Source organism: Gopherus flavomarginatus, chromosome 19 (genome assembly GCF_025201925.1).
Source record: "Gopherus flavomarginatus isolate rGopFla2 chromosome 19, rGopFla2.mat.asm, whole genome shotgun sequence".
Taxonomy (NCBI): Eukaryota; Metazoa; Chordata; order Testudines; family Testudinidae; genus Gopherus; species Gopherus flavomarginatus.
In genome coordinates, this window is record NC_066635.1 from 19,239,586 (window position 1) to 19,260,891 (window position 21,306).

Genomic DNA, 21,306 nt, shown 5'->3' on the forward strand with positions numbered 1-21,306 from the left:
ATCCCTCAATCTGTATTCTGTGGAAAAATGGGGCTTAAGAGCCTCACAGTCTACAGCATTCTTAAGAGAATGGAAAGGATAGACACTGAACTAGCTCAAATACAAAAATAATGGAGTACCAATTTCTATTAAATAAGGGCTAAGAACAAAAGGAAATAACGTGGAATTTCCTTATAGTGGGGATAGTTACTATGGGAGGGTTATACTAGTGTCTATACTGTAGCATCAAAATAGTTTTTTAAAATATAAATGAATTATGAAAGCATTTGTGCTGCAAATGTTATGAGAAATAATAACTCAAAGTACTGGAGAGTTCAAGATAGGCTCTTTTGGAGTAAAATAACCTGTGTTTTTGCATACATACTGAAATTATCTTCCTAAGATTCATTTGTAAATGTAGTTTTCCACATAGTTGAGCATTCCATCTGATAGTTTTCCCCTATTAACTATACAGGCATCAAACAAAAAGTTTTGAAGGTGGATTATCTAATAAATGGATGCATCAGTAGTCTAGATTCATAAAGCAGGCTCCCCTAGCTTCAACAAAGACAGTCATAGACACTTGTCAACCAAAAATGATTTTAGAGTGAAACAAGATTAAAAGACCTAGATTAAAGAGAGGAATATATGAAATATAAGAGACTTTAAAATCATTGCTTGTCTTTTATAAGACTCTTTTGTGGTCTGTTTGATGCCAGTGTTGGCGCACAAGAAAATAGTCTTTACTTGCCTACACAGACATTGGGACAAAAAAAATACACTTGGGGGCAGGGAATGAAAAAGAAGTAGGGCATGTTGTTTCCATTAAAATCTTAATGAGACTTCAAATTATATCGGCAAAATGAGCAAAGATTTGACAGTTTATTGTCTGTTGAATTTAAGAGCCTGTAAATATTTTTGGGGTAGTTTTTCTTCTTTGCTCCATGGAATGGAAACTGGGATCATGTCTTTGTTTATTTTTTAGGCAAAACACTATAAACTGCTGCAATTTATTTACAACATTTCCAATTTAACATCACCATGGGTTATTCTTGAGAGAGAGACAATTTTTGAGCATTCTTGCAAATGTAACTGTAAATCTCATGCACTGTTTTCCTGCTGGTACTTTGGAAGACCTCATTTACCAGTTTGTTCACTAATTTATTTTTGATATATCCTTTTTCCTTCAAAAATTAAAATACATTAACATTTTAGAGATTTCAGTTGTTCACCAATCTGTAGGTTGCAGATAATAATTGTCAGTTGTTGTCTTTGTTAATGCAACAAACATGAAAACGTATTCTTTGGTAACATAATTCTGAACAGGTAGAATGAGACTAATTAGCCCAAATACAGTGTAACTTGTAGATCAGTTCTATTATATTATATGTATGTAAATTATCTCTTTGACCTAATTAGTAGATTTTAATCTCCTAGATTGAAGCTAAAAACATACAGTAATTCAATATGAATATCTTACCTTTTTTTGCTTTTTAAAATGAATTTTAAAAGAATTTAATGTAACGATTTCATGTATGAAACCACAGTTTTAAGACTCATATTTAAAAGGGTTACATTTATTTTTCAGACGGATGTAGCTTTTTGATGCCTGTTTTTGGTACTGTATAATTGTCTGCTTAGATAAAAAATATTTTACTACTTATAATTCAGCTTAACTCTCACACAACAAAACAAAACAGAAATTCTGAATGTTTAACTTAGTATCACTGCTATGATCCTTTTAGAAACACTTTGACGGTGATGCAACAAAAAAGACATTTGTAGAAGTTAAGCCTAAGGATTTGTTACAACAATCAGCAATTATCTTTAATTTTTAAAATAATCATTTTTCCTGTTATACTGTAGGCATGAAGAAAGCCTACATTTTATTTCTCAAAGTCTCTTCTTTGCAAGATCTGAGGAAATGGGGCCTTTCTCTTGTTTATCAACTGCTTTCTCTTTTAAGGCCTTTTCTAAAGCAATTGCTCTTCTGATTTTTCCCAGGACATGTACAAACCTTACATGCGTTTAAATAAGATATAGGTTGTCATACAGGAACATTCAGATTCAGGAAGGCGTTACTATTTGAGGACAGCACCTTGTCTGGCTATGCCAAAAGGACAAGAGACATTTGACCTGGGTTTAATCAGGCCACAACTTTATTAATAGATGTCTGGGACTACCTGGCAGATAAAAATGTACAGTGCAGGTACCCCCATATTTATTCCGTAATTACCCGGGGGGCTTTTACCAGCTCCCCATCTTTTTCCCTCCAGGTCACTCCATTTTAAAGGTGCAGGACGGTCACTAATATGTGTTTAACTTTAAATTGAAGTCAATGAGACTTAAGTACTGTCCTGAATAGAGAGAGATTTAAGTGTGGGCTTAACTGCTCCCCTGAATCAGGACCTAAATTTCTGGGGAAATTAAATATTTATTGTGCAGCTTTGATACTACTCAAAAAGTAGGGTGCTTAATTCTTTTTGACATTTTAACTGGTTAACTCATGAACATTTTCAATTTTAATCTTCTACTAAGTGTAATAAGAAATTATTTAAGGTACTGTTTCCTAGTGGTTAGTACATTGGACTGGGGACAGGAATTCCTGTGTTCTGTACCCAACTTGGTTGCTGTTTCAGAAAAAAATTGCTGGCATTTCTTTGCTTCTCTGTAGGACAAATTTGGATTTTAATAGGAGATTTGCTGCTGTTTTCAATTGGAGTAAGAGCAGGCCCAGTGCTTGTAGAGCACTCGAAGATGTGGTATATAGGGACCTGTCTTTCACTACTAATTCAGACAAACTTGCATTAGAGTTAAAGCAGGGTGAAGTTTTATGATTGTGCTAAATTGTGCTCCTGAGATCCACATGCAGAGGGGATCCTATTCACGTACATCTCCCTCCCATGCATAAAGGCAGTGTCTTCCCCCAGACCTGAGGCCAGACCTAAGAAGGGTTTTGTGTGGTAAGAGGTGCAGGCTGGAGGACATGCATTATCTCACTGGCCCCCACCTCCATACCCCTCCTCCTGCTTGCTGCAGAGCTCAAGGTGAAAACAAAAAGCATCCAGAGTCAGTATTCCATTTCCATAGGGCCTTACCGCACCCTGCTGCTGGCTGCCAGAGTGGCTCCATTGGAGCCAGAGCATGGGGAAGTGGTGTGGGGGGCCCAGGACTGGTGTGGATGAAGGTAGATGGCCCTCGTTTCTTGTAGATCCCAGGAATCTACAGGGTTTGTGAATTGGGCCTACAGCCTGTTAATTTGGAGGGGTGGGTGAGAATACTCCCCAGCACCACTAATGAAATAATTAGGAAGAAGTCTCCATCAGAGATAACCTCTAAGAGATGTCCTTCACCTTTTTTTCCTTTTCTGCAGATTGGCCCACAGGACGGGGTTATGAGTCCCGTTGTTATTAGTCGTGTCTTTTCGCTTTGCTGGTCCATGTACAGTAGTTCAAAAAGACCCAGACCTGGAAAAATAGAATCTTTGATCTTGTTGGTATCTGTTAAATATAGTGCAATCATCTGTCAAGGTGATGCATTGAAAATAAGGACAATGTATACTTTATACTCATTAGTTTCCCATCTTGTTTTATAAACCGAGTGATTCTTTTTTTAGCTTTATCATGGCGCATCATATCCCTTATAATAAAAATTGTGGTTTAATGTGTTGAAAGTTATTATACTTTAAATATTCATTTAAATTTATTTTTTTAACGTGATGCCATTTGGCTTATAATTTCAGTACTCAAAGAAATTTATGAGGTGTCGACAGGTTAAGGGGGAGTAAAGAGCAAGAGTTCACAGTAGAAACAAGTTAGTCACCACCTATCGTCACCATTCTTGTTTTGTTATCATTTATGAAACTTGAAAAGTTGATCACGTACACATAATAATTAGGATTTATAGTTTCCAAGAAGATGTTAAAAATTCACAATTACATGAATATATATTTCTCTAACAGTTTTACCACATATCTGTTTTGAAAACCATTGAATTCTGGAAGTCCTTTAAGGGAAAGTAGTTTGGGAATATATTAAAGAAAACTCTCCGGTAAATTGAGACTGGGGGTAACGTTAAAGATTCCAGTGTTATAAAGCTTTCCAGTATGGATTTGTTGACATCATTATAATTTTTTCAGAAATATGTCTAAACCCAATATGATACACATTTTTTTTAACAGTACTAAGTTTAACCACATGAGAACCATGTTTTACAAGGTCTCTACTTTCTGTCTACAAAACATCAGTCTTGAAGAGAAAATGTTTTGGCACTGAAAACCAACACTTAAAAGCATGCCTTGAAAGATGTATGTTGTAAAGATATGGTGTAAATATAATGTAGTTTATATAATTTCCTTTAAATGTGCTTATATTTGTTTTTGGACAAACGTAATTCTTTGGCAGCTGGGTGAAAAACGCCTCTATAGAGGTTTTCATTTTTTATGATTAGAAGACCAGTTACACTGCTGTAAATTCCTATTGAAGCCAATTAAGTTATTCCAAGAGTTAAACTGGTGTAACTGAGAGCAGAATTTGACCCAGAGTATATTTCCCTCTTTTCCTGTCTTTTCATGCATATGTTCCGCCCCCCCCCCCCCAAAATATTTTTGTTGTTCTCAGATTTTACTATAAAAATGTTCACAATTATCTGCAAAACTGGTGACAGGAAGAAATTAATACATCTCGATCGTACTCACGCTCAATTTTTGCTTCATATGCAACTAGTCATATGCAAGTTACTGTCATACCAGCCTCTCCTATTTCTATATGAAACACAGTCATGTATTGTTTGAGGTGTATTTCAATAAATAGCAATATTCATATGTGCATACATTTAAGCTTCCACTTCCATTTCTGCAAGAGACACTCTTCGTGTGTTAATAATCTATTGATACCTTTTCATTGGAAGTTAAGGAACTAAAAAGTGGTGATTGATACATTGTTTGTTATAGAAGTGGTAGAAAATCTTGCTTTTATAAGCTATTTTTAAAAAGTATCATAAAATCTAGCAAACATTTTAATATTTCAATGCCAGTTCTAATATTTTAATGTAGATTGTAATAGTTCCTTTGGAAACAAGGCAGTTTAACAATCTATAGCTGGGAACTTTTTAGAGCACAGATTTCTGACCCAGTAGTCTGTAATTAGAGTTGTAACAATCTGATATATCAAGTGCTATGTGGTAGATTAGTAACAGGGTTATTGATACAATAAATTATAATTGCTCTTATGGGGCTTTCTGGTCTTTCACAGATGCAAGAGAGGTAGGGGCCTGATCAGAAACCCACAGAAGTCCCCGGGAGTCTTTCCAATGACTTTTGTGGCTTTGGCACAGGCCCTAAGTCAGTGTAATGAGTCTTTTGAGAGGTTTTTCAAAACAAAACATTCTCCTATGTGACCACAGACTCGTTGTGTGTGTGACCTGCAACAAGCAGCTTAACCTCTCTGTGCCTCAGTTGACCCATCTGTGAAACAGGCATAATACAGTCCCCCGGGGGTGTTAGGAGACTATACTACTGTTGTCTACAAAGTCCTTTGAAATCTTTGCCTGAAAATGCAGTATAATTGCAAACTATTAATCTTTTCTCTCAATCTTAAAAGTGACAAAGCCAATTTCCCTCAATATGTTCTAGAAAAAATATTCACTCCTTGGATGAGTTCTTGTTGCAGGTACTTGTTCCCTCCCCCCATCCACCCCGCCCTCCCTCAGCTGAATTTTAAATGCTTGGAAATAATGGCATGACACGCTCCAGGGACACTACTTCATTTCCTATCACACTCCAACTTCACTGTGCACCCAGGAAGGGCTGTAAGGGCTTGATCCTTCTCTATTGATGTCAGTGAGCATTTTGCCATTGACCTCAAGGGGAGCAGGATCACGTTTTAAACAAGACTAGTAGAGATATGGGAGGATGAGAATGCCTTTGGGAGGGTAGAGCCTATCCATGCAGGGGCAGAGAAGGCTGTTTGAAGCCCAGCTCATGGAATCCTCCTTGTTGTGTTTGCTTTTGCTTATGGTAACTTGATTTTTTAATGATGCTGATTAAAAATTTGCTTCCGTTGAAATAAATCCTTGCTGGTTACTGCTGGTTCATTTCTGCTGAGCCACATCACCAACCTATAAGTGGTTAATAATATAAAAAATGCTGACTAATATGAACGACGCAAGTACCTTTATAATTACACACCGGATTAGGGTTGTTTTATTATCCGTTGTTTTTCTGTTTGGTTTTCTGCCACTTGAGCCCATGATAATGCAATAAAAATAGGGTCTTTCTTATACCTTTGGGGTTGAAGATCACATCGTTCAAAAATTCAGAGGAATGAGAACAGAGAATATGATAAATTCAGCGCTCACGGGAAGGATGGTGTTTTGTGGAGTAACAAAGCCAGCAAAGAAAATAAGCAAAGGGGGGAAGGTGGCAGTGCAAAGGCGTACGAGAGAAACAGAAATAGAGAGAGGGATGAAACAGACAGATGAAGGAGAAGGGGGACTGGGATTGTGGGGAAGGAGAACGCTGGGACTGTGATAAAGGGAAAATAGCATCTCAGGCAGCCCTTTTATTTTGTGGTTAAATTAACTGAGGAAATGAAACAATTCTCCGAAAATGATTCTGAATGCATGTAAAACCGAACATAATCCTCCAGTGTTGGGGTCTTAATTAACTTCCAGATTCCTGGTTTAGATTGGCCTTTGATCAATTTCACCCAGGCAAAATGATAAAAACACATGTTTTTAAAAGGATACAAGAAGAAAAAACGTTGAATGGTATCGTCACTGAACCTAATTACATACCATTGGATCTGCTACATGCACTCTATGGTGTCCCAGAGGACAGCATTTCTTAATTTCATTCTGTGCACTAGTGTTTTTTACATAGCATTATTATTGTCCATGTTGTCTCCATTGCCTTGTATCCGCTGCATGTTCCTTCCTCTCGTCTCCCTGCCCCCATCCCATTTCTCCCACAGTGGAATTGAAACCAAACATAGATAGCTCTGCACCGCAGAACGTGTTAGCATTGTTTGTAAGTGTCTCCTCTTTAAAAATGCAAGAAAATGGAAGCCAACTGAAGTGATTGACCCAGAATCTAGACTTTCTTTCCCCAGAGACTCGATTATAAGATGTGTAAAAATGTTTGTATTCAATCTGGAAGCTGTTCCTGATGATTGCAGATATGCAATACTGAGTCTTTCAAACAACTTAAACAATTCTGCATTATTAGACAGTCCTGTTCATAAAGGTCAGTAGTTAAGGAACACTTGGGGCCTGATTTTCAGAAACTGTAAGCACTTGCAATTTCAGTTGAAACTAGTGGCAGCTGGAAGTGCTCAGTAATTCTGAAAATCAGGGCCTTGGGACTTGGAATGAAAGTTGAGTGAGGGACCTCTTGGCTAACTAGTAAATGTAACTTTGAGAGTTACCTTGTGTTAATTTTCCTTTGTTTTTATTTTAAGCAAAACTAAACCAGCTCCACAGATTTCACCTAGTAAATCTGTGGGAGGAGAGTTTTTTGTTGCTGCAGTCTTCGGCGCATCAAGATCCTGGTTTGCAAACAATCCAGGTCTAAAAAGAGAAAAAGGTTTGTTTGTTAGAAAATAATTAGGTTTGATTTTTTTGTATTTATCTTGGTTTTGGTTTATCTCATTATAAAATAGCTCCTGACCAAATACTGTGTATCTGTTCTTTTTACTTATTAATTATCTTTGCAACTATATATGGTGTCTGTCAAATTTTGGAAGTCACTGGAAACTGAGGGCATCAGGAGTGTGCCATTACGATACAGGACCAATTTGCAAGAAAATAAAAATTGCAAAATGAGTCAGTGACTTTATATAATAAAGTAATGACCACAATGTCACTTGTGATCCAATGCTGTTCAGAGATGCCTCTGATGTGCTACTCAGGAGTGGCCCTGCAGCCATTTTGGAAGCTGCTCCATATTTCTAGGGTGAAGTACCTGTCAGAAGTAGCTACCTAAACATAGATTTGGTATTACGTGACTACCCAAACACACCCCATTCCTAGGAAGCAGTCAGGGAACCCGCCCCACTTCATTGCCATATATGGTAGTTGGTCCTTTGTGAATGTCAGGGAAGAAAGAAGCTTGCTCTGTGCTTTACTTCCCCATACCGCTCCAGAATCTCCCCTCATGATGTTAATTTGACATGGTCAACCACGAACATTTATAAAAAGGGCATTTTTTTATTAAATTTAGGAAAGTCACTGCTATTGTAGATATTTTCAGTTTCTGCTATTCTGTTGTAATAATAGATGTTTTCTATGTTTTCTTGCCCATAGACCAATCAAAACAGTTTGTGGTGGAATCACTGTATATTATCAGTTGTTACGGTACCCTGGTAGAACATGTATTGGAACCACGTCCGCTCAGCGCTGCTCCGAAGATCAGTGATGACACTCCTTTGGAAATGGTGACCTGTCCAAGAGCCAGCTGGACATTGGTTAGGTAGCTCATCCCTTTGCATTGCTCTTCTCTTTGTCCTTATTCAGCGCATGCTGAGCCCATTTTAGGAAGGTGGTGAATGACCTCAGCCCATATTGACTTCAGTGGGAATTGAGGGTGTTCAGCTCCATCCAGCACACCAAGCAGGATTAAACATTTGATAAGCACCAAATCCAGATCTTTTGGAAGTCAGTAGCAAAACCTTTTATGGCTCCAATCAGATCAGAAATTAGTCCTATATTTTTAATAAACAAAGCATGAAATTCTACCACCCCATCTAGACAGACAGTCAATCTACACAAGTTTAGAGTTAGCTGCTGAATGGCGTAGAAATCAATGCTAATTTCCTTTAAAATAATCAAATATAATTTAGCTTCTTTTTATTACAAAGAGTAGAAACAGTTAATTATTCGAGCAGTGAAAATATAGTATTGAAGTACTGCACTGAGATGTTGACTGGAGTGTGCAACATACAGCAAGAAGCTAGGCAAGACTTCCTGTAAGTCGTTGAATGTAGAATCTTATCAATCATAGTTCAAGAAATTAGTCCTGGCTTGTGGAATAAAACAAACAGAAATTGATGAGAAAATATTGTCAGTGCTGTCAGCATTTTAAAATATTTTCCCATTGATTTTTGTAGGCTCCGATATTCTTTAGTACTACTCATTCCTGGACTGGATTAATCAATATTTGATTTACCAAGCTATTTAGGAGTGGCGAGCCCTAATTAAAATTACAACACAATCTTCTAGACCATTATTGTTGAAATGAGCTGGTTGTAATGGAATTGCAAATTCTAATTGGATCCATAGTCAATAACTTTACACAGCTCTGTTTTCACAGTTATGTAGCTGCTTGTTTTCCTTTACAGAACAGTAGAAACTGCAGTATAAGAAAACACAAATGTTCCCCAGATTCTGCTGTGTGTTAATATTAAACAGTGCTAGCATGGCATTCATTCATCAACATGTTCTAAACTGTCTTGATCCCTTTTTGTGTTCAGTATATAGTATATAGTACTGTCCGCAAAAACGTGTCTGCACCTAATAGTCTGTGGCCTGGTCCACACTACGCTGTTAAACCGATTTTAACAGCGTTAAATCGATTTAACGCTGCACCCGTCCACACTACACTGCTCTTTATATCAATTTAAAGGGCTCTTTAAATCGATTTCTGTACTCCTACAAAACGAGAGGAGTAACGCTAAAATCAATATTACTATATCGATTTAGGGTTAGTGTGGACGCAAATGGACGTTATTGGCCTCATTCTTTTACAGTAGCTACCCACAGTGCACCGCTCCAGAAATCGACGCTAGCCTCGGACCACGGACGCACCCCACCGAATTAATGTGCCTAGTGTGGACGCGCACAATCGACTTTATAATATCTGTTTTATAAAATCAGTTTAAGCTAATTCGAATTTATCCTGTAGTGTAGACATACCCTGTGTGAGTTGGTCACACTTTTCATCTGACTGCTGTGTATTTCAATGCTTGAACAAGCTAATTTAAATAATTATAAACATTGTGCAAGCTCGTGATCACACAGACACTGATTTACATTCTCTGTATTAGCTTAAATATTAATATTCTTGTTTCCTCAGAACTCCTCAGTGGAATGAACTGCAACCACCATTTAATGCAAACCATCCATTGCTTCTAGCTGCGGATGCAGTGCAGTATTATCAACATCTGCTCGCTGGCTGTAAGTAGTTTAGCACTTTTTGTCTTTTTGTACGTTCAAGTTTAATATGAAATGGTGACTTTCTAAAACAGTTTCTTAACTTACATTCTTGAGACAAGATAGCATTGTTATCAACAAGCCTTTTAAAAAAAAAAATCCAGTGTGCAAATACTAGTGACTGGGGAATGTTTATTCTATAAGGCAATGGATGTGGAACGAATGATGATTTAGATGCTTTTCAACATGAAAGATTCAATCAAATACAATTTTAGAAGTGTTGCAGCATGCTGAGATTTATGTAGTCAAAGTTATGTCAAATGCAGGGCAACTGCTTAGGGCACTAGGAAATTTGAGGCACCTGCTCCGTCTTTTCTGCATGGACCTCGCCCCTGCTCTGCCTCCACAATGCCTCTTCCCATCCCTGCTTCGCCCCAGCCCCACTTCCAGCCTGCTCTGCTCCCCTGGCTCCCAGCCGCGCTAGCAATGAGTGCTGGGGCACGGTTCCCGCTTGCCTCCCAAGTAAGTCCCCCCCACAAGAGGCCTGGGAGGGGTGCTGCATAGGACACCAAAATGGGTGTGGATGGCCCTGGTCAAATGTCTCAACGTTTCCATTACAAGTTCCTATTTTAATGAAAATAGCCATTCGTAGCTCAACTAGAAAAATTTGCTACCGATTGAAAATATGCCATAAAAAGTAGAGCTGTCAATTATTTGCTGTTAACTTAAGTGATTAACGTAAAACAAATTAACTAGATTTTTTTAAAAGTTACGATTAATCACAGCTTTAATCGCACTGTTAAAACAATTATAGAATGCCAATTTAAATTTGAACGCAGAATACAAAGTGTAAAGGGCTCACTTTATATTATTATTTTTTTATTACAAATATTTGCACTGTAAAAAAGATTAAAAATAGTACTTTTCAGTTCACCTCATACAAGTATTGTAGTGCAACTCTTTTTCTTCATTTGTAAGTTGCACTTTCACAATATATTTTTTTTCCACATAACTGCATTCAAAAACAAAATAATGAAAAATTTTAGAGCCTACAAGTCCACTCAGTCCTACTTCTGGCTCAACCAGTCACTAAGACAAACATGTTTGTTTACATTTATGAGAGAGAATGCTGCCCGTTTCTTACTTACATCACCTGAAAGTGGGAACAGGCGTTCACATGGCACCGTTGTAGCCGGTATTGCAAGGTACATCTAAACATGACAGGACATCTCCTAAATGCTTTATTGAGTTGCCCCATTGTGTCCAAATGCAGGAGAATAATGTAGTGTATCTTATCTTTAATTGTGAATGTTCTGTTTTCAACATACCATGTGACAACCTTTATTTACTGCTGGGTTTCTTTGGGTGGGTCCAGAGGAGGAATTGAGGAGCACATCTCTGGTGTTCTGGTAGCTTAGAACTGAAGGAAGCAGTTCTGTGGAAAGAATTTTGTTTACTTCAATATGGGATCAGTTGCAGAGTTTTCATTCAACCAAATGTACTCATAGTGATAGAGTATTAGGTAGGGTTTCATGTAGACCGGAATCCAGACAATAAGAGAGAGCTTCATGCATCCCAGAGATGAGTGCAAGCCAGAGAGAATACCCATGTGGTCTCCTAAGACCTTCGGGCTCCTACAGCCTCTTTCTTTCTGTTGCTTGTATTTACTTTCCCTGATGAGTCGGGTGCTTGCTGACAACTCAGCTTGTCAACATTCTTCCCACTCCCCTGGAATTCCTGATTGCTGGGCTATTTGTAGCCCAAATCTCAAGCGGCTGCTTTCCTCTAGAATCTTGGCAGCATTTCCAGAGATGTCTGGCCACCTGCTACAAACTGTGTGAGATCCATGACCTCATCTCCGGGAGCAAACATATATTGCATTGTATATTCAGTAACATTACATGCATTTTCTTTTCCTTAGTATAATACAAAATGGGGAGATTATTATGGGAAAACAGTGAGTCTCTATTTTCTCAATTGAGTAGCCGAGATTCAAATGATAAAATAATCATCTTGAAGTTATATGAAGAAGAAACTCTTTGCATAGGTAAAGATGCTCATGGGGAAACTAGACCCTCTGCTTAATTGACAGTGCAAACAATGCCAGCGTGTTTAAGCAATTAAAAATGTAAAAAGTGGATATCTGGATCAAAGGATTATAAGTCTGAAACATGACTGGTAAAAGCAACACCGGCGCCAAGTTAGAGATATTACCTCTACCTGCCCATTTGTTGCATGTTTTCTGGAACTTGGAATATTGGAGAGAATTACTTTGGTTGGGAGAATATTCAGAAGGCATAGTAATTTTTTGTTTTAATTCTGCATACATTTTATTCTGTACTTTATATTGTATTTTCTAAATGCAATATCCTTTCATATTTAAGGTGAATGTGTGTTAGCTCTGATAGTTCAAAATGTTGTTCACTCATAAGGGATGTGTTTTCTGAGGTCCATTCTTAAAAACCCAGTCAAGAATTATGACTGTGGAATTTTCATTTTGTTTCATTTGGATGTGTGAATTGAGTCACATAGACAGTGAATGCAATTGGGAGATTATAATTAGGGTGAGAAAACAGCGATGTAAGTGGAAATAGTAAAGAAATTGTCCATCCTGGGAAGGAGAGTGGGAGAGGAGGATGTAGAGCTACCTCATAATCCACAAACAGAATAAATATGATGCAGACTGGTAAACAAAATTCTACCTTTGTTCCACAGAAAAACCCTCATAAGAGTAATTTTTGTTTACACCTCAGGGGTGATAAACACTGACATTAACTTTTCACCTCTCTTTCTTACAGGTATAGTGCCTTTCTATTTAATGTCAAATTTACTGTTTTGTAGGGGATCAGCACAAGTCCTGTACACTGTTTAAGTCCTAGTTAAACCTTCAAAATAGGGCTTACATGGGATTTTGTGCTTGCTCTCTGTAGGAGTGAGTTTCATCTTAATTAAAGAAGAGTTACTAATGTTTTTATTAGATCAGTTTGGAATTCTGCTACATGAAAGTCACTAGGGAAGTATAGAGATTGAATTGTTAAATTCTGTATCTAATTTATGTGTGAAAACTGAAAAAGTACAGACTATAATCTAATATTTTTACAACACAGGCAGTAAAGTGGATGCATTAATCCAATCCAGTATTTTGATAGCAGACCCACTGCAGTGTATAGTCTATTTGCAGCAGACATCTTTGGAATTATCTGGTGAAGGTTGCTATGGAAAGGATGACCAAGCTGTAAATTAGTAGTGCTTTTGCAAGAGCAGAGAACAATATAAAACCTTTCACCACCCAGAGAAATTACATTGAAAATGATTTCATAGTAGAGAGAAAATGCTAATGAACACAGAACATGAATTTGAGGTTTGTAAGAACAGAGAGACTTGATTTTGTCTATTTTATGGACTCAAGGAAAAATGGTTAATTTGAACAAGTTTTATTTGGAATAAAAAGCTCTGGATGGAATAGATTCATTGCCCCAGTTCCCATAAGCAATTTGGCAAGAGCTAATTTCGGACTAGTACTACAAACTGCTACTTAGGTGGTTAGATTTGATCTCCTTTCTTTGGACAGCATTCCCTTTGGAAGACGTTGTTCATATACATCACTGTGGGAACACAGCTCCTTTAGACAAATTACTGGTATATGTTGTGCTCCATGAAAGCAAAGGAAAACACAGAGAAATAGGGCAAAACTGCACAAAAATAAATGCATGAATCGTGTCTCTTTCAGCCACAATAGCTTCTAATACACAAGCAGGCATCTTGCTGGGATTTGGCAATGTGTTATTTTCAAGTAAAAGTACATCGGTTGTGATTTGTTTGAGTCTGAGGGATTCTTGTGAGGGTGCTTGTTGGTTATGCACTATTTAGGATATTCAGCTTAGAGAGGTCAACATTTTAAAATGTGAATGTCTAAAGCTAGGCTCAGAGGTAAATTCATGGGTGCCCAGTACCCATAGCTTCAACCGATGTCAACAAGAGCTCCCACTATTCATCCCCACCGACATTCAGGCCACTTATTTGGGTAACTAAATCTTGAGTTGTGTTCCTAGCTCTAGGTGATGTGTTTGTACTTTTTGTCCATAGCCTCCAGTAGCTTGTAGTGCAGAGTGACTGGTTAGTTTCATAACACAAAGTGAGATAATTGCTTATGCACAGTATGCTCATACTGCTGATGGTTTGTAATAGTTTTGATACCCTGAAATCTTTTTAATATATAATATAATATATGGAGATATACCTATCTCATAGAACTGGAAGGGACCCTGAAAGGTCATAGAGTCCAGCCTCCTGCCTTCACTAGCAGGACCAAGTACTGATTTTGCCCCAGATCCCTAAGTGACCCCCTCAAGGATTGAACTCACAACCCTGGGTTTTGCAGGCCAATGCTCAAACCACCGAGCTATCCCTCCCCCCACTGGAGGGAAATCTACTTCTTATGCATCCTTTTCTGGTGTTGTCATTGCACATCTTTTTGGCAATAGGACCAAAAAAGAATATACTAGGGCTTCATCTGCCAAAGTCATTAAAATACTCCACCTGCTTTGATGGAATTAATATTTGGAAGAAAGTGCCTCATCTCTTCCCTGTCCTTATGAGCAGCACATGGGCTGCTATCTCGTACTTTGCCTCTTTCCTGGAATATGTATTCTCTTGTGCTGTTAATAATAAACATGCCCGTGTAAGGGAAAAACCAAGAGATGAAGAAGATACATGAGTCTTTTGTGGAATAAAAAGCATTCAATGTGTAAGTTCATTTTTATCAATAGATTTTGTTCTATAATGATTTCAAGGTTAATGCCTTGTGCAATTATTTAAAAATTGGAGAACAATGGGAATGGCTGGTTCCCGAGCCGGTAGAAATCTGGTCAATAGAAACTTTAACTTACTCCAGTTATGTTTGTGAGTTTATGCAGTTTGCCTGTTTGGGCCAGACCTACCCTTTTTCAACATTTTCTGTTCATTTGTTCTTTCATCCTCACTGAGTACAAGTATTTTCACTGCACACATACCTGCATATAGACATCTTTACATTGCGTCCAGTTATTCCAGTATGTGCCCAGAAACACAGAAGGCTGATTTCTGAATTTAGGTAACTTTATACAGAACAGTTTTATTTGTGTACTTTTTCAATTTCTGATTAAATTAGTAGTCATGCGTCATATAAATGTGGTGAAAATAAAATCCTTTAGTGTTATACATGTATGAGAGACAGATTCATCCCTGACCTTGAAATCAAGGCTGAATATGGACACATTGTCTACTTCAATAAATGCTTAAAAAGTTACACAACTGAAATTGCTTCTTGTACTGAGAGACCCTTTTAAAGACAGAAAAATAAAATAAAATTCCACATTGAGTGTTTTTACTATTTTGAGATACCTTCCTAATAACTTAAGTCTTTGTACACATTATCTGTTATTTTTATAGCACTCATGTTGTTAATCTGCAAATGCTAGCTAAATGTGTATTAAAAATTCATTTGCAGAGTTTGAGTTACCTTGAAGTTGACAGATCTAATACAGGAGTATAGGGGGTGAAAGAAAATCTTAATACTGCAGATTTAAATCAAGAAAATTGACAATAAAGAATAGCATTAACAGAGAAAATACTGTTCTGAATTTTGTGTGATATATTTGCTTTCCGGTTTTGTTATGCTCTGATTTTGAGGCTACGCTGTAGAGTCCTTAGCAAGTAGGTTCCATTAAACAAAACAGGATTCACAAGAAAAAAAAATACCTGCTTGCTTTTTTCCTAGGAAATATATGCTAAAATGGAATTATCTGGCTCTGCTTACCTGCAGTAATGTAATGGGTTGACATTAGCTGTAGCCTGTGGTTTGATGTGCTATCACTTCCGTCAGTAAGTTTAATTGCCAGCAAATGGCTAAATGGGAGTTTAGGGTGAATGCTACAGCTGTCTGCCATGTTCGTGGTAAAAGGAATTCTGGCGCCGTTTCAGGGTCACTATTTGTATCTGTCCATCAGAGTTACAATACAGCAGTTTCTCTCGGTTTCAGTCTTTCTGTATAGCATTTCTGCCAATTGTTTGGCTCCATTAAGTGTGCAGGGGAAATAAAAGCCTGAATGACCAAGTCACAGGGGGCTATGGATAGACCCGTTCTTTGTCCACACTAAGAACATTGCATTAGGTCTCATTATCCATTTATAATAAGTGACCTTTGCCCCCAGGTCACTGAAAAATACTGTGTGTGCTTTTATAACACAGGGCACCTCTATCAGCAGACGGATAGAACAATGAAACGTCTGGTAGTCTGGTTGAAGGGTATACTTTGCAGGTTTTTGTAAATATGCAGTTTGATGCTAAAGCAGAATAGCAAAATCTTATTCTTTAATCTTTGGAAAGTTCAAAGTACGCCAATAAGATGTTGGTTACTGTATGACAAAGGAACGGTTTTAAAATAGTGGATTTAGTTATTTATGTTCAGCTTTTAGCCATATTATTAGAAAGATTTTAAAGTTATATTCACAGTTATCTAAAGTTATATGCCCAGTTCAAAGGAACCATTGTTTGAAGAAATATTTTGTTGAACAAGTGTCCACGACCTTTATCCCAAGGGTAGTTGTAAGTGAGTTTGCACAGCTGTTTGATTGCTTTGAGGTCATCTGTGACATCTGCTGCAAAAACCTTGATCCTGACAATGCGGTACATTTCTACCTGAGCTCTCTAATAGCCAGTGTTCCTTTTATTGCGGCATTGGAGACAAATGGGCAAACTGGGTGAGGAGGGACGTGGACCTCTCTACAAGTTCATGGCTCCTAAGTGACCTGCATTTTAAATTCATAACCTGCTGACCTACAGGAAACATCAGTATCCTACTGATAAGTGCTTCAGGCTTCTTACACATTTGGTCAAAGTGGGAATGTCAGAGGACCAAGAATCTCCTTAGTCTTCTGATGGAGCAGATTTCATTTCAGATGTAATTTTCTTAGGGTTTCCCTGCACAGGATTTAGGCCTATCATGATTTTAAGGACTTCGATATCAGGCATTTGAAACTGTGTTTTATAGGCTTGCTGGTTGTAACACATGCTCTTTTCACGTCAATTGCTGGAACCGCTGTTGCTGCTACCAAGAAAGTGCTGCTTCCCACTTTATTCTGCTGTGACCTCTCTCATCCCTCCCCTTTCAAATCCAATCTCACTAAAGCGAGGAAATTCTGTTATGTTTTGTTCTTCCTATGTGTTATATATGTGACGTGTGTAACGTCATCTGGTGTGACTACATTGATATTGTTATTAATAATAATTTATTTCCTGTAGCACCCAGCAGCACCAATCAGGATCAGGACCCTGTTGTGTTATCCGAACTATAGGCACTGTACAAATACATAGGAAGAGACAGTCCACGACCCAAGGAGTTTAACCTGTAAAGAACCTGATTTTCTGCAGAGTAGCTAAATTTCATCCTTTTCTATTCTCTAACTGTAGCTTGCCTCTTCTAACTAGTACTCAGGAATTAAGATGTGGCTAATAAGTGTGAGCTGTAGAGCCAAGCTGTTGAAGTGTGCTTTATTTCTGTGGCAATTAATTAGTTGCAACCATGAAACTATAGCCGGTTTCTTTCTAATGAATAATTTTAGTTCAGGTACTGGTGGGTAAAGCTTTACACAAGCGATTTTTCTCTTTTGTGGCATGACTGAAGGGATTTACTCAGCTAACGTCCTCCTCCTTGTATTGCATACTTGCATGCATATAGGTACTCGTACATTGCATTCAATTAAATGTCTGTGGAAATATGTAAGCCTGACTACAGTCAGAAGCCTACACCTCCTGTTCCTAGTCCCTCACCTTTCCAGTTGCTGCATATGGTACTTAAAACATTACTGTGTGGAATGAATGTGATAGTGTTTCAGGCCATTTTGGTAATCATACAGTAACTTCATTCTGGCCTAGATCCTTGGCCTAGGGGATCACATAGGGGATCCCCTATCACCTCTGATAGGGGAACCTAAAAAAAGTAGGACAGATTATCAGTGCTAATATTCATGTTTCTTTTCAGCTAGCAAATTGCTTAGGGATGTACCTTTTGAAGCCACCTACAGGTAAATGACTAGTTTCTAATTTTACCATCAGAATGAATAGCCAGGAGACAAAAGAGATGGTTTACTATTTATTTATTTATTTATTCCCATTTATATGAAAGCCTCCATTCATTGTCCTAGGTGCTTTTACTATGGCTAATGCATATGAAAAAAATAAAACTAGCATACATGTTAAACTGCCGCAATAACGATAACCAGAGCCCCAGCACTACACCTGTAATCAAAGCAGTTACGTGTTATTTAGTGTGCGAATTTTCTTCAGCTCTAAATCCTGCTTAAATTAATTTCTGGTAATTTTTGTTCTTGACCTGAAGACTTCCAAGCAATTTTATGTGTGAATTTAATAGCATTACAGATGATGTTGTGCACGGTGATTTCTAGGTTGTTGACTGGGCCAAAGCGACGAGATACTTGTTTTATTGATATATATCGTATAAGGGAATGTATAAATGACAGAGTTTTCCAGGGCCTGTAGTAAAACTAGTGGTTTTCAACCTGTGGTCCGCGGACTCCTGGGGGGTCTGCAGACTGTGTGTAAGGGGCCCGCGAAAGGTTGTCGTTATCATAGATCAGTGGTTTTCAACCTGTGACCCGCGGATCCCTGGGAGTCCACAGACTATGCCTAAGATTTCCAAAGGGGTCCACACCACCATTTGAAATTTGTTAGGGTCTGCAAATAAAAGGTTGAAAACCATTGGTAGAAATCCATGGGGCTTAAGAACACAGAAGACATATAAAGAGCATCTCATGATAGACAGGGATGACAGAGTCTTGTTCATTCCATATGCAAAGTTTGATAGCACAAGAAGGATTCAGACTGAGATAGAATAGGTACCCTAGAGAAGTATTCAAAATGCAGATGATTTTAATCCTGATTTTGTATTGTTTATTTTGCCTTTTGTTTGATGAGAAAATTCCATTAAAATGAATCTGAGAGCTGTATTTATACTGAAGTAGAATGCAGCTCCCCATTTCCTTCAGAACACAGTGTTAAAATTACACTTCTAGTTATAGTGAACCTCCACTGATAACGAGAGGGAAGGGAGAAAGTGACTGCAATGTAAGAGGGAGTTCCACTGTATTATCCATCTGTGATCTAGCAATTACGTTGAGGGGACTTTTATTTTCTGTTTGACAGACCCATATAAAAGTAGACATTACTTGAAATGCTCCTCCTGCTAGGCAGGTACACTCGTTTGTACTGATAACTGATAGCATGATATGCTTTTGTAGCTTCAGAGAAAGTCTTAGTCTTTTCTTACAAGAGGAGGGTTGGGAGTCTAAAACTCCAGGGGTAAAATCCTGGCTCAGTTATTTCACTGGGAAAACCCCCATTGACTGCAGTAGGGGTGACATTTGATCCCAGAATTCTCCTCCCAGTTCTGCCATGACTCAGTGTGTGTGACCTGGGGCAAGTTGCTTCCCCTGTTTGAGTTCTGTAAAATGGGGTGAGGTTTACTGTATCCACCTCACAAGGGAGGTGAAGTATTTGTAAAGGGTTTTGAACATGTATGGTTCTGTATAAATGCTAAGTATAATTTATTTTGTGACTATGTTGTGTAAATCAAACATCATAATGATTCTTGTTGGGGTTCATTTAATGTAGGCAATTTATGAATTTCCCCAATGACTAGAAATTTCCTCCTTAAAAATGTATTTTAATACAATATTGTATCCACTCCATTGATCAGTTCACAGTCAATCTTTCGAAAGCTGAAAGTGAAATCTTTTTTTCAGTCTAGTTGCCTGTTATTGTGGAAGGATGGTATAAAAATACCTCCAGACATTTGACACATCTGGGCCTAACACATTTGAGAACAACATTTACTTTAAATCAGAACAAAAATAGACTAAAATGAATATATACAAATTTAAGCAAACTTGGGCCGTACATAAAGTTGCCTCTTATATATAGTTTTGTATAATTTCTCTCTTACTACCATGGCAAGGGGCACCTTCAGGTTCCGGGTAACAGTTTAGACTCATCAAGAACAATTTGATGGAGAGGCCCTGCAGTTATCAGAAGCACGCCTATGACAAGAATTAATATATTAACTGCTCTGCAGCACTTTTTGACAAATTGCTTACTAAATACATCAAAATTGATTGGATGTTCTGTGTTTAAATTGACAAATGGCTACATTAGGGGAAGGAGGGAAATCCATTAATTACAGCTGCCCTCAACCATAGGAAATGTAATCATATAAATATAGATTTTGTTAAAGCAAAAATCTCTACTTGATTGTAGTGTTGCTGGTAAGTGTACTTGCACCTCATTGCTATTAAATCTCTAATAGGAGGCTTCAGAGGCAGTTCTTACTAACTGACTTCTGAATAATCAAAAGAGCATTTCTGTTGTGTTAAAAGAAATGATGCAGTGTTTACTTATCTCACTACAACCACTTCTGAAAATGTATTTATTCCATAGGTGGGTAGAAGCCTGAGTGGAACCATTGAAGCTGGTACCATTTCATTTGTTGTCCATCACCGTATGCTGTTTTCATTATATGACCCTAACTCTGGAATTCAAAGGCATGAGCCAGGTCGCTCCACTCAAATTCTTTGACCTCCTACTATGCAATACTGGATTGATTTTTGTTATTTCTGTAAAGTAATTTCTGCTTAAGGTACCCATGAATCTACTGAGAATTGGGTTTGTAAACTCTGTAAGACACAGTTTATAAACATTTAGGCCCAGATTTACAGCTGGCATTGACTTGGCCAGTATAGTATATCTTTGCTCACCTGTGGACCAACTGCTGTGCATTTCACTTTTAGTGTCTTTCATCCAGGGATCTCAAATCTGGCTTGCTAAATGTTCACTAAGTATTGTCTCTAAAAGGATTATGTTAACTCTGTGTAACTGTTTGGTTAAACTAAGTGGTAACACAATCTAGTAGGTAGTCTGGCGTCTCTGTGGTATCACATTTACACTTCCTCCTCTCTTGAATGCAAGTTAAACACTGATGACAAAATTCTTCTCTTGGAGCAACTTTCAGAAATTAATTGCCTATTTTACACCCCTTTCACACATTCCACTTGTGACACTGGGAATTGCACACATGAAATTGGTGCATATTATGCAATAGAGGATTGTACTGGGAATAAGATTACAGAC

The 21,306-nt window shown here is 37.8% G+C and overlaps 1 protein-coding gene across 10 annotated transcripts in view; it reads left to right on the forward strand.

Annotated features, from left to right (window-relative positions):
* The window catches only part of BCAS3 (BCAS3 microtubule associated cell migration factor), a 490,501-nt gene that overhangs the window by 194,483 nt on the left and 274,712 nt on the right, over positions 1-21,306 (forward strand). For all 10 annotated transcript variants that reach the window (XM_050929311.1, XM_050929313.1, XM_050929312.1 and 7 more), the window contains 3 exons: positions 7,437-7,561; positions 8,281-8,446; positions 10,049-10,149. In XM_050929311.1, coding sequence (XP_050785268.1) covers positions 7,437-7,561; positions 8,281-8,446; positions 10,049-10,149 — 392 coding nt within the window. The remainder of the gene's footprint in view (positions 1-7,436; positions 7,562-8,280; positions 8,447-10,048; positions 10,150-21,306) is intronic.